Here is a 14,365-nt window from a genome sequence, read left to right on the forward strand (position 1 = left end):
GCTGGAACTGTGCTAGAAGCCGTGAAGGGCCTCATATCCAGGTGGTATGTGGGTCTCTGAGAGTCCCGTAGTAAACTGAGTTTAATGTGCCATAAAAGATGGTTATCGCCTTGATAGCTTCTGCTACTTCCTGCTTCCGTGGATGGCGTCAGGACAGTTCTGTGTGCTTAGGAGAAGGTACTAGCATGAGCACGCCACCACTTTTTTTTTTTTTTTTAGGATTTTATTTATTTATTTGACTGAGAGAGAGAGAGCACAAGCAGGGGGAGCAGCAGGGGGAGAGGGAGAACCAGGCTCCCCACTGAGCAGGGAGCCGGATGCAGGGCTTGATCCCAGGAACCTGAGATCATGACCTGAGCCAAAGGCAGAGGCTTAACCGACTGAGCCACCCAGGCATCCCCAGCGTGTCACCACCTGATATCAGGAGTTGGCACACTGTGGCCCCCAGGCCAGATCTGTCCTGCTGCTGTCTGCCGGCCCTTGTCTCCCATCATCCTAGAGAAAGGATTTTTCTTGGCACGGGTCCTCAGAAGAGCCGGGAAAAAGTGGGTAGAGAAGTTACTGATGTATAGGTCCTGAATTTCAGTTTGGGATGATGAAAAGTGGTGGGGATGGATGGTCGTGACGGCTGCATGACCGTGCCCCTGAATTGTCTACTTTAAAAAAATCACTAAAAACAATGCATTTTATGTCATGGATATTTGACCACAATTAAGTTTAAGAAGAAAGAAGTGAGCAAAAAACAAACAAACAAACAATATATAGAAAGCATTCTTAAGTGGAGGGACTAACATTTTATTGAGCACCAAACTGAGAGCTGGGCTTTGTACTAGGAACTGAATAGAACTTTCTCTGTAAACCCTATCTTGACAACACCAAGTGGGCGTGGTTCGTCCTACATTCTGGCAGGAGAAATGGAGCCTCCTAGATCTTCCTTCATTGCCTGGATGTAAGGGTCTGCCTGTGGACCCCGGGGCTTTCTGAACCTACCTTGTCTTAGATGTCTGGGTCTAAAGGAAAGCTGGCAACATTGGGGCAAAATGGTCTTGCTTTTGGTTTTGGCCCAGGGGAACCTCTTTAAACCTGTTGCCTTTTTTTTTTTTTTTCTTTTCTCCTTTCCTTTTCTTCTTCTTCTTTTTTTTTTTTTTTCTTTTCCCTGGGCCCCCATGCCTCTCCTTGACCTTGAACGGGTGGTGGTTGCCAGCAGAGCATGGGAGTGCCGGCCCTGGAGGGGGCTCGGCCTCCCCCGGAAGAGGGCTGCCTGGCGGACATTCCTGCTGGTCTCGGTACCCCCCTGCTCCCTGGGAGGGTCCAGAGTTTGCAGTTGGTCACGGACGCCCGGGAAACGAGCGTGTGCTGCGTTTGTGGCCACGTTCTGGCCATGCTATCTGCACCAGCCAGGAGCTGCATTGGGCCCAGATAGGCTGGATCCTGCTTATCACCCAGGCCAGCCGCATGTGCCGGCATCACTCCTACATCCCCGCTGAATCAGCCCCGAATCACCCCATGTGCTGTTTCCTGGGTGGAGCCTGAGGCCAAGCGGGGGCCTGATCACGTCCTTTCGTCCTTCTCATGCCTGATTTTGCCTGTCCCTTTCTCCCTTAGTGTTTGCCTTTCTTGGTTTCCACTTTGATGAGATGGCTTTTTACTCCTGCACGTGGCAGGTCAGTCTTCCTGCCTCTGTCTTCCGCATTCTTGTTGAGTTGTCCTCGTGCTGGACGTGCTTCCTGCTCACTCTGGGTTTTTCCATCCGGCAGCTTCTCTGCAGTGACCGATCGCCTTCCAGCCACTGGTTAAGGAGCTCCACGGGTGGCCGAGGGGGAATGGGGACACCCGTGCAAGCTTCCAGGCTACCAGGAAGGGTTACTTTCCTCATGCTTTAAACTTACTTTGAGGGCGCCCGGGTGGCTCATTTGGTTAAGCGTCTGCCTTCAGCTCAGGTCATGATCCCGGAGTCCTGGGATCGAGCCCTGCATCTGGCTTCTTGCTCAGTGGGGAGTCTGTGTCTCCCTCTGCCTCTGCGTCTTCCCTGTTTATGCTCCGTCTCTCTCAAATAAATACAGATGATCTTTAAAAAAAATAAACTTACCTTATGTCTATGTGGTTGGACCTGGTGCATCCATCATGAACTGGCTTGAATTTATTTTGTGTAAAGTAGGCCCTTTAGAAAATCAAATGATTTGTTGGCAGCACCAGATCAGGGGTAGAAAATATCCACATTGAAAGCGAAACTATGGAGGGAGCTGAGAGTAACTTCTTCTGAGTTATGAATGTGTGTATTTTCATTTTTTAATTGTGTTTTTATTTTTAAAATTTAAAAAAAAGTTCTCTTTTTTAGCAAGACCAGCAGTGAGGGAGACTGGAGAGCTTGGAGTCTTGTTTCTCAGGTTCCTCTTAACTCCTTGGCTACAAAGTTGATGTTGGTCCTTGTGCTAAAATAAAATAAAACAAAACTCAAAACCCAAAACCACCAGACTTTGTTATAAAATTAATGCAATTCCTGGGGCGCCTGGGTGGCTCAGTCGGTTAAGCGTCTGACTCTTGGTTTCTGCTCAAGCTGTGATCTCAAGGTCCTGGGATCAAGCCCTGTGTCAGACTGTGTGTTCAGCTTGAAGTCTGTTTCGGATTCTTTCTCTCCCTCTGCTCCTCCCAGTTGTGATATCTCTCTCTCTCTCTCTCTTTCTTTCTTTCTTTTTTTTTTTTTTAAGATTTTATTTATTTATTTGACAGACAGAGATCACAAGTAGGCAGAGAGGCAGGCAGAGAGAGAGGAGAGGAAGCAGGCTCCCCGCTGAGCAGAGAGCCCAACGTGGGGCTCGATCCCAGGACCCTGGGATCATGACCTGAGCCGAAGGCAGAGGCTTTAACCCACTGAGCCACCCAGGTGCCCTGCTCTCACTCTTTCTTTCTCAAATAAATAAATCTTTAAAGAAAAAAAAAAGGCTGTTCCTACTCTAGAATCCAGAAAATTTTAAAGAAAAAAATTAAAAGTTCTTCCCTTTGTAACATTTTGAGGTACGTTTTCATGTACATGTATACTTGTGGGGTTTTCTCGTTATTATTGTTTTTAACAAAACTGAGATTTTACTGTTTCCTTCTCTTTCCCCTAACACGATACCCAAAGTGGTTAAATGTTTTCCTGCACCATCAGACCCATCTTAAAAACCTCACATAGCTGAGAAACATCAGGTTGTTGAACCATTCCCATTTTGGGTAATACATGTGCAGTTCTGCACTGTTAGAAATAACATGCATTCTCATGTTTAAATCATTGGCCTCAGCTGTGAGTGTTCCCTCCAGAGAGGATCCTGAAAGTTCACTCACTAGATCAAAGGATATATGTATTCTTTGCATTTGCTCTGTGTGGACAAATGGCTTCCCACGGAAACCTGTGCTAAAGGAGACCTTGCACCAGCAGAGAAAGATAGTGTCTTTCCTCTTTGGTATTTAGTCATGATTGTCCTTGATAATTTGAGTGATGAGTACTACCTCACTAGTATCTGACTTTGAATGTGATGATGAGTGGGGTTCCTGGGTGGCTCAGTCGGTTAAGCATCTGCCTTCGGCTCAGGTCATGATCTCGGGATCCTGGGATCGAGACTCAGGGCAGGTTCCCTGCTCAGAGGGGAGTCTGCTTCTCCCTCTCCTCCTTCCTCTGCTGTTCTCTCGTGTGCTCTCTCTGTCAAATAAATAAAATCTTTAAAAAAAAATAAATACAATGATTAGCGATGGTGAATGCTTTCCCTGTGTTCATTGGCCACTTTTATTTATTTATTTTTAGTTTGTTCATGTCCTTTGGCAGTCACTTTGTGAGGCATTAACATTTCTTTTGCAGATTTGGGGGAGCTTTAATAATGTTAGGAACACACTGTCATAATCGCAGGGATTTTTCTGTGCCACGTTACTTGCCTCTTAGTTTTGTTGATTTATATGAGTGTGCGTGTGTGTGTGTGTGTGTGTACCTATAGATCTTTTTTCCATTTTTATGGTTATTAGAGTTACGTCTTCGAGGTATTCTAAATCTGGAAGGGCACAACTTTTAATTTAACTCTCGCATCCATCTGAAGCTGGTTTTGGGGACGAGTATGAATGAGAATCTATGATCTTACTTCCAGAAGCTGCCTTTCCCCAGCTCCGTCTGTTGAAACCTTGTTCTGCTGCTTACTGATGTGTAATGCACCCCTCATTATACACGGTATTCTCAGTGTCCCGGTCCTTTTTCTGGACTGTCTAGCATTTTCAGTGGTCAGATGGCTGTTGGATTAAAGCAGCTTTGAGCCTTTCTCATCCGTCTTTCTAAGATACTTTTATACTGAGTTAAAAATATACCGAGTTTGTGTAGGTTAAAAAAGAAAAATTACCCCCCCCCCCCCGCCACCTAACCCAGGAATGAATTCAGTGGAAAGAAAAAGACACTGGCGCTTCAATGCAAAAAAAAAAAAAAAAAAAAAAAAAAGATCATCATGGTAGCATGAGTAGGCATGCATTTCCCGAAGTAAGACTCTGTGCTGTCGTGAACGTTCAGTTAGGCATCTCGCCAAGGAGCCTATGGACCAGCCAAAGAATCCGCAGGGCAGTGAGTTGTAATAGAGAGGGCTCTTTTTGTGCTCACCTGTTCTGCAGGGAAGGAACTTGTAGAGTCTCCAAACCAGATGCATCCTTAAGGTTTTGAGCTTCTGCCACGTCCTGGCTTCCTGGTTTCTTCTTAGGGCCACAGCCTTGAGTTCCGAAATTGGAGTGGGATGCAGTGGTGTTGGTCCGTAAAGGCTCACCTGCCCTTTCTTGTCCCGGTGGGAACCGCCAGCCCTTGGGTGGGGGGAACACCCAGGCATTTCCCATCAGTGAGCTGATCACCAGGTTTCGTATTCTGGAGGTCCTGGAGCTCCATAAATGTTCTTCAAGGATGGTATCATTTCTGAAACATTACGCCCCACAGTAAAGGTCATAATCATCCGAGAGAGTGTTTCGTTGCTTTTTTTTTATGTATTTGGGTTCTCTGTAGGATTTTGTTTTGTCCACCACAGACATGTTCAAACACTCTGCCCTAGATGGCCTCCAGTCTCTTGTAGTTCTAAAAATTACACACTTGGCGTACCTTCTCCAGCCCTCAGCTCAGCCCAGTGTGGTCTCAGGTGTCAGATTCTGTGTTCCTACTCATTAGAGGAGGAAACCAGGGGACTGTCCTGACCCACCAACTTAAGATTTACTCTGGAATCAGGGATTCAGTCCATTGTGCCGCTGACCTCCCTCTCTTGGCCCGCAGGGCACCCGGTGGCTTCAGGACACGTCTGACTGTGTGGCCAGGTGTGGAGTTGCTCATTCACTCATCTTTGTATCCCCAGGAATAGTCTGTGATCGTGGGCTGTGTTCTTTCTCTCTCAGGCAGGGAACGTAGTAACAGGGGAGATGGTCGAAGAGCTTATTCTTTCTGGAGCAGACATAATCAAAGTCGGCGTTGGACCAGGTAAGGCTTGCTGGGAAGTCCCTCAGGGGCTGTGTGGCAGGCGCTGGGGTGTGGGGCTTGGGGAAGCTGGTGATGTGGTCAGAAGGGAGCCCACGGGGGACCCAGCCACAAGCATAAAGCCCTTTTCTTTTGGAGGTATCACACCACTTTTGGAAGTTGAGTTTCCAAAAGAAGCTCTTTTAGGAAATGTCATTGGGTTGCTTTCTGATGCCCCCTGGGAGGGCTTAAAGGAGCTGGGATGTGGGTAGAATGGGAGGTCCTGGTTTTCAGAGCACTAATGTGGAAGAAGAGAATGCAGATCTCATCAACGATCCCACGAGCCTTGGAGAGGAAGGCCGGGCGTGAAGAATCGTGGAGACAGTCAATGGACACGAATGACTCCGTCGTTACCACCCCTCTCTCCTCATCTGATCCATATACAGCTCTGTTTGCCCATATCCCCTTGGGCATTCTCTCCTAGGACCACCCAATGGCGTCTTGAGTGGGGGGGGGGGCAAGGCAGAGTCTTTCTGTCCTCTACTGGGCAGCTCCTTGCTCTCCTGGGCCAGGTGGCGGTGTCCTTTCCCTTTGGCGAGCCATAAGCACGAGCGTGTCTGTTTCCAAATTCTTCCTTGCACATCCCTCCCTAAACAAACACTAATGTTGGAGAGGAGGGAAGAAGCTATACATTTTCAGCTGGGAATAAAAAAATAGCAAAGATTTTTAAAATACCGCCCACCCAAAGAACACTACCAAAAAAGGAAGCAAACCGTCAGGCCATATGAGAAGAGTGTGGGAATGCGCGGCGGGAGGCAGGAGACATCCCTGTGTTGTTGACTTGGCACAGCCATCGGCCTTGCGGGAACAGGATGTGTATGAAGCAAGGATTAGGGAAGAAGAGGCTTGTAGGCTCCCCAGAGGACTGGAGTGTTTAATATCCAGGAAAACCCTCAAGATTGGGCTTTAGATACTGCTACTCAGGCCAACCAATGACGTAGTCCAACCAAGAGGAAAGACAGCCCCGGTTCTTACTGAGTGTTGGTCGTTTTTGGAAAGTCAAAGCGAGAATAAGGCCCAGTTCTTACCGAGGAGCTCCCCGCTTAGGACGGGCTGTAACAGACTGAGCTAGGAAGAGAACAGGCTCCTAACAGGCCAGGAAGACTCTTTCTTCCAGAAGCAGGAGGCTCACCAGTCACCTGTTTCATCAGAGATACGTACAGAATGTCAACCAGCTGCCACTGCGCTGGGGGCGGGATGTTAAGGGGTGTAGGTCGTCTTCTCAGCTCTCGAAGAGCTGTTCCTGATATACTCGGGGTAATTCCGAGCATCCAGCTGGGACTTGTTTCCTTCATCCGCTCCCTCTGTGTATACACTCTGGTTCCCTGGAAGCCTGATGGTCCTTCTGTCCTTCCGTGGTCGCTGTGTGCCCCACCTCCTCCCCCCAGCCCGGGCAGGGCTGTCTTACTAGAACAGATACCACCAAAGAGGGTAAGAAGCTTTGTTAGAGCCCCTTCTTCACACTGATTGGAGATGACATTTAAGTTTCATGGATTCTTTAGAGTAAAAATACTGAGTATTCTGTGAATGACAGCATGAAGAATGGGTGTCCAGCCTCTGTAACCAGGAAAAAACACGTATCCAATTTCTCCATTCGACCTGAGCATTAATCAAGATCGTTCCCATGCCTTGTTTGGAAGTCCTTCCTTGGCTCTTTCCAAGAAAGGTGACTGGCCTGACCTCTGTAGAGGACTCTCCCTGGGGCAGAGCTCCGGGCCCCTGAGGCAGAGACCCCCCCCCCCCCGCCTTCCTACGAGGCTCTGGCTATGGAGTGGGAGGGGAGAAAAGCCAATTAGGAAGGAGAGATTAGGAAATGAATTCTGCCTGGCACAGTGCAGGTCTGGTGCGTGGGGCAGAGGGTGCCTTGGGGAGAGGAGCTCTGCCGGCTCCGGGATTGTGAGCAGCACACGTAAGGATGAACATGAAGAAATGTGTTCTGTCCTGTGGCTGCCCGGGTGGGAGGAAAGGGGTCTCCTCCGTCCTTCTGGTCTTCTTGCTGAATCCAGGCCTGGAATTCTGGACATGGTTCTCTGCCTGGTCCTGTCCCCAGGGGCCCTGGAGAGACATCTGGGGGGCGGGGGCTGTGAAGGCATCAGTAGTGATGGGGAACCAAGACAGGAGGCGGGGCTTCCAGCGGCCTTGTTCCTGGGCCCGATGGCCCTGGAGTTCAAGCCCCGTTGACGGAGCTGGGAAACAGGGGAGCCACAGGCATGTGGGTGACTCATCTATTCTTAAGTTCACACATTCTTTTAGTGACTATTTATAGCCCCCTTCTCATGTACGAGGCTCTGTTCTCAGCGCTGGGTCTACAACAATGACGATCCAGGGAGCTTACCGTCCAGCGGAGAAAACACATCCCCTGCGCTCTTACACAAAGAATTATTTAAATGCCTCTGTTTGAAGTGAGCACTGTGCAGAACAACTCCCCCGAGGGAGTGACATTTAAGATAAAGCCTGAAAGATGAGAAACATTGGCAGGACCAGGGGCTTGGTTCATAGGGAGTGGTTGGACAGAAGGTACAGCACGTACAGAGGATCCCCAGGGAGGGGGAGATACTCCCTGTGTCCGAGGAACTGGACGGTCCCAGTGGCTGGAGTGTAGGGAGTGGGAGGGAGAGCGAGGTGGCGGCCAAGGAGGGTAGCAGGTGGACATTCAGGAATTTGGTCTGGGTGATCATGGGGGGCGGGGGAGGGGTGCTCATTTGAGGGGAGGGAGGGTCCAGACTTGAACCAGGGGACAGGTGTGGAGATGGTGGTGCTCTGAGCATGACTCAGCCTGGACCTAGCTGGGACCATACCCTGCAGACGGGTCCACACACCAGGACTGGGGTTGACCGTGGGAAAGCCAGAGGTCAAGGGCAGTTGTGGGCATCCGGCTGGTCCTGAAACAGAAGCTGGTCCCGCAGCCCAGGCTAGACAGGGACCCCGGAGAGGACAGGCGGTCACGAGGACCAGAAGCCTGGGGCTCACCGAGGACGGATCTGGGTGGGAGAGGCTCAGGCATAGGGTTAGTGACAGACCTCAACCCCGTGTGTCAGTATTTCCAATTCTGTTTCGTAGGCAAGGCCGAGAGGCTCAGAGAAGTTAGAAATTTGACAAAAGTTGAAGGTAAAGAGGCTGTGGGAGGAGCCCTGGGGGTCCCTTGAAGTCTAGCATGGTGGTGCTGAAAGGCAAGGGACACGGAGAGGGACGGGATATAAGCAGGCGGAGGTGGGGGCTGATGTCACAGTGAGTGACAGTGACAGTGTCCCGGGCATCAGCGGTTGACAGTGATGAGGACCAGAGATCACATGGCTTGATGGTGTGGCTCTCACCACCCGCCCCTCCCTGACAGAAAGAAAGTGTTGTCGTCATGTGTCCCCCTCCCCCGGGAAATCGGGGCTGGGCTGTGTGCCAGTGACGCAGTCTCGTTTTGTATCACATTCTGCTCATTCTTGACCATCTCTCTTCGGGCTCCACCCCTCCTGCCCTCCAGGTTCCGTGTGCACCACCCGCACCAAGACGGGAGTGGGCTACCCCCAGCTCAGCGCCGTGATCGAGTGCGCCGACTCTGCCCACGGCCTGAAGGGACACATCATCTCCGTAAGTCTCCCATGGGGCATAGGGATGGGTGTGAGAACATCTCTGGACTTGGGGGGAGTCCCCTGCTCCTGGGCCCCCAGGGAAGCCTGCTTCCTGGCTTCCCTTCATCCCGTTGGCATCCTGTGGGCTTGGCCGTGAGCCGGTCACCTTGGTCCCAGCACGAGGTCCCACACACCTCATGTGTCCCAGCAGGCACCTGGTCCCAGCCCAGTCCCATTTGGCAGAGACCCAGGTCTTCCTCCCTACTTAACTCTGCGCTGAGGGACGAAGGCACGGGAGTCAGTAACGACTCACGGTGTCGGCTGGTGTGTTGGGGGATTTGTGGGGAGCTTGGAGAAGATGCCACATGCTTGTTTGCTACAAGGCACACCAGCCTGGGTGGCTCAAGGAAGAGACAGTCCCCGTCTCGCAGGTGTGGAGGCTGGAAGTCTGCGCTCGAGGTGTCAGCGGGGTCTGGAGGGCTTTGGGGAAGGCTCTGTTGCAAACCTCCAGCACCTGGGGCTGGTGGCACCATAGCTCCCGTCTTCATGTGGCGTCCTCCCTGTGCGTCTGTGCGCGTGTATCCACGTTTCTCCTTTTGGTAAGGATGCCGGTCATGTTGGGTTAGGGGCCACCGGTTCCTTACCGGAGTGAGAGTGGATTCAGTGGCGTGTTGGGGGCAGAAGGAGGTTGCTGTAGGATGAGGAGTCTTGTGGGAAGGGGTGAGACTGTGATCTAGCAGCACTTCCAGGAAGCTCCTGGCAGGACAGCAGCCTGGGATGCGGCCACTAAACATTAAAGATTAAGTGAATGAATTAATGCCAAGTTAGTATCTGTCCTCAGCGTAGCTGAGGATCCATAATTCGGATCCTCCTTCGCTGATGTGGCAACCACTCAGACCGTCCAAGAGCTAATCCTGGCTCTCCCCTTCCAGCTAAAATGCTCAGAACAGGCCAGAGCATGTGGGGTAAAATTGGGCAGACTCAGAACCATGGCTCCTACTTAATGTGTTTTTCTTTTTTAACATGATATAATATATATACATATCTATATATATATATTTTTTTTAACAAATTCTGAATTTGTAGTATAATTGTAGTGGTCCCATAACAGTGTTGACTCATTGGCTGTATTAAATTAAACCCTCAGACCTTTTCCCTGTCCAGTCGCTGGGCCAGGCTCCCACGTTAAGTAATTGATAGGTGATTTAAAAAAAAAAAACAGAACCATTTACAAATGCATCAGATTACATATCCCTGCAGAATGTGTCTTGTTGATTTCACCCCAGCCCTGCAACAAGTTGACCTGTGATTTCTGGACTTGCTTTGAGGATACGTTGCTACTCTTTAAATACGTGCACCTTCCCTGGTTTTGAGCCCCAGTTTAGCATTTGAGGGCCGTGGAAGCTGTTGTCGTGTCCTGACCTCGCAGTCCGGGGCAGATTCCCTGGGCTCCTCCTCATTCTTCATGCAGGCTTTCCACCCATCCATCTGGTCCGTCAGCACGTTTTTATTGAGCGTCTACTATGTGCTAGACAAGGAAGGTTTGTTGGTCACTGACCGTTCTGAGACCCTGCGCTCCTCACCCCTTTGCTGAGCTTTGGTCCCAGGGCCCGAGGGACCACTCATTTATTGTGTGCAAAAGGCCGAGTGCCGTGATCCAACTCACTGCATGGTCTCCGGGATGCCAGTGGGTCCCAGGGGTTCCCTGGGGCCTTCTTCTGGGCTGGCTGCATGAGAATCACCAGGGAAGCTTTCTTAAAAAGACATTCCTGGACCCCGTCTAAGCAAAGATGACTCTAACGAGGTTGGCCCCAAAAGCGTCCTACGTAATTAGTCCTACATCTCTATCACATGACCGTTTTCGCCATCAAGAGTCGTCCACAAAATTCGGACTCTGTGTCCTGTATGTTTCTTGAGCGGCTACCATTTCCATATCAGGGAGCTGTCAAATGAAGGGCTCTACTGGGAACATGTTCCGAGTTCCCCCCTTTGTGTCTTTCGGGAAGTTTCACACCTGCTTCGTTGATAGGACCGTGTTTGGGGAGGGTTGGGGGGGAAAGGGAGGCTCTGCTTGCACCACCAGTGACAGAGTCAACTTGGCTTCTCTTTGATAAGCTTCTTTTAGTGGTTGTTTCAGTGTAGTGCCCAGACCAACAGCATCAGTATCAACTGAGAACTTGTTAGAAATTCTCGGGCTTACTGAATCAGCAGCGCTGAAGGGGAGGCCTGGGAGTGTCTTTTAACCAGCCCTCCAGGTAGTCGTGACGTGCTCTTGAGTTTGAGAAGCACTGGTTCCTGTCGTGGGGCCCGTGTTCAGGGCCGGGTCTTGTCTGCCAGTGCCTGGGGAACGGCTCCTCTGAATTTGTCCACCAGGGACAGTGAGTGACCGCGCAGGCTTGTGGTCTGGGAGCTCCCAGGTTCTCCGTAATGGTGAGAGATTTCCCAGATGGGGGCACACGTTGCGGGTGTAGCTGGAAGACCAGATGAAGTTCACAGACTCTGTGGGATCGGCACCCTTGACCTGAGCTCCTCCCTCCTGGCCAGCTGAGTGCCTTGGCGTTCAGAGCAGCCGTTTCTGCGACCGCCCCTGTGTCTCACAAGCAGATTTCTCCCACTTGCCAGTCATCCGTAAAGCCACTGGAAACCCACCACACATTGTGGATCCTGCTACTCTGCCCAGTTGCCTTCCAGCTGTCTCCTGTCACACTTTGGTTGCTGAATTAGCACATCCATGCTGTTGAAATTCAGTAAAAGGAAGTCACAGCAGGGGGCTGTTAGCAGGTGCTGATGCTCAAGGGGCTGGACTTGAATCGGGTTTCTATTTATTGTGGCCCACATGGGGTTCTGAGAGGCAGAGAGCTGTAGATTCAGGACACCCCCTGTGTAGGTGAAGATTGAGGTGTGACTAGTCAGTTTTGTCTTCTTATCTGCTAGGGACATCACCCAAAAGAGAATTTTCAAGGTGGAAACAGACTTAGAAGAAGGAATGACTAGTGTTTACTGAGCATCTACTACCTTCCAGGCACAAGGCACTTCGAATTTCTGATTATTGGAACAACCTGACAAACTAGCAGTTAGTTTCACTTGACAGGTGTATTAGGCAGGGGGCGTGTGTGTGTGTGTGTGTGTGCGCGCACATGGCAAGAGAGGAGGTGGAGGAGGTATTTATTACAAGGAATTGGTTCACATGATTATGGGGGGGTGAGAAGTCCCAAGATGTGTAGGGTAAGTTGCCAAGCTAGAGACCTAGGAGAGCTGATGGTGTAGTTCCAGTGTGAGTCTGAGGGCCTGAGAGCCAAGAAGAGCTCATGTTTCAGTTAACATTAAAAGGCAGGAAAAAGCCCATGTTCATTCAGAGGCAGTCAGTCAAGAAAGATTCACTTGAGGAGGGTCAGCCCTGTTGTTCTGGTCATGCCTTCAACTGATTAGATGGGGCCCACCCACGCCAGGAGGACAATCTGCTTTACTCAGTCTACCAATTCAAATGTTAATCTCATCAAAAAAAAAAAAAAAAAGAGAGAGAGAGAGAGAGAGAAAGGAGAGAAGAGAAAGAAAGAAAAGGAAAAGCAGAGAACCCTCCCAGAAACACCCAGACTGTTTGACAAGGTTTCTAAGCACTCTGTGGCCCACTCCAGCTGATACATAAATTAGCCTCTGCAACCAGGTGGGCTCCGAAGCTTCAGGATCTTAAGGAACTTGTCCAGCATCCCTGCTGGCAACATTCAGATTGAGGCCTGTTTATCTTCCCTGGACTGCTTCCCCCCATTTGGAAAATGAGGAGGTCACAAAGAGAATGAAGAAGAAAGGCTTGCTGAAGGCACAGAGAATGCAGGGTCATACAGGACGCGACCCCGTGTGCTCATTCTTCCACCCCAGCGCTCTGGGAGACATACACTTCCTCTGTCCTTCCCCACAGGGCCCCCACGCATGTGTTCCGGCGGGGAGAGGACGTTCGGTCCCCGATGCATGGTTAGAAGGGGAGGGATTCGAACCTCTAGTGAGTTCACTATCCACTGATAACCAAGCACTCTTTGGACTTTGTGCTGCTTTATACGACCTAGAAAGAAGTCCTGGGAGTAGGTAGCGATCACTGTGGTCTCTTCTTACCTCAAGCTCCAGCATTTTATTCACTGCGTTTAATAAAGAGTGCTTTTCAAGGTTCAGGAGGCCCTGTATCATGAAGGATCCAGATGATTCAAAGTCATCCCCAAACTTCTCCTTTCCTGCACGCCGTCATCAGTGCTTGTACTGGTCCACTGACCTTCTGCGGAGAAGTAAAGGCAGATCAGCAAATTTCTGATAATTTTAATGATTTAATATAGCATTTCAGAAGCAGTTAGACCGTTCTTTAGCAAGACTTAAAGTTATGCTTAAACAAAGTTAAAATTTTTTGAGGGTGAAAAATTCCCCAACAGGATAGGTTTAGCCTAGAAAAAGTTAGAAAATACAGATAAATATAAAGGTTCCTGGAACTGTTAGCCTCTTAAGAGAACCATGGCTAATGTTCTAATAAGTATGCTTCTAGACAAGATTTATGTTTTTAAAATTTTATTTATTTATGTTTGTTTCTAGATGTATACCTAAATGTATACCTAAAATGTATACCTAAACAGGGTTCTAATATCTTATTCTAACATTGTTGCTGTGTGACCTTGGGCAAGTCACTCAACCTTTCTGAGCTCCCCTCAGTGCCCCCCCACCCATCTACAGAAATATCAACTTCAGGTGCTTCTGGTGTTTGAATGGAAAAATGAAATTGTAACAGCCCCGGCACATTAGTAGGTGCTTGATTTGAATTCCCTCTGCCCATCCCCGTTGCTTTCCCCGCACTCGATTTTAGAGAAGGCCAAGTATTCTTAAGAAGAAAAGGTATGCCGACAGTTCACAGACAGAGTTCCGTGATGTCTTTTCTCCTGAAATACAACAGGAACACTCTTGAAAAACAAAACAAGCAGCTCTTTGAATGTTTGCACATTGTTTTTGAAAACGTTCCGGTGCCTGTGATGTTTCTGTGCAAAAGTAAATGTGCGTCTTAGATCGCAGCGATCTGCCCCTCCTGCTTTTGCCTCCTGACGGCATGAAAAGGACGCTTTGAACAGCTTCTGGAAATCACCTGTGAACAGGAGTAGGGAGCAGACTCCTTTGCCCTAAAGCATATCACAACATCGGGTTGCAGGGGGTTAAATGCGCAGTCTGGTGTGGTTGGTCCGCCTTTTAGAAATGCATTTCCAAGTACAGTGAGCAGAAGATGAGGCTGTAAGTCAGATTTCCTCTCCGTGGCATGTCACGGAGCCTTCTTAAC

At 49.6% G+C, this 14,365-nt stretch overlaps 1 protein-coding gene across 3 annotated transcripts in view; it reads left to right on the top strand.

Moving 5' to 3' along the window:
- The window catches only part of GMPR (guanosine monophosphate reductase), a 51,879-nt gene that overhangs the window by 19,022 nt on the left and 18,492 nt on the right, over nucleotides 1–14,365 (top strand). For all 3 annotated transcript variants that reach the window (XM_080806352.1, XM_080806353.1, XM_080806354.1), the window contains 2 exons: nucleotides 5,383–5,464; nucleotides 8,976–9,082. In XM_080806352.1, the coding sequence (XP_080662478.1) occupies nucleotides 5,383–5,464; nucleotides 8,976–9,082 (189 nt within the window). The remainder of the gene's footprint in view (nucleotides 1–5,382; nucleotides 5,465–8,975; nucleotides 9,083–14,365) is intronic.

This window comes from Martes martes, assembly GCF_963455335.1.
Source record: "Martes martes genome assembly, chromosome: 6".
Classification (NCBI taxonomy): Eukaryota; Metazoa; Chordata; class Mammalia; order Carnivora; family Mustelidae; genus Martes; species Martes martes.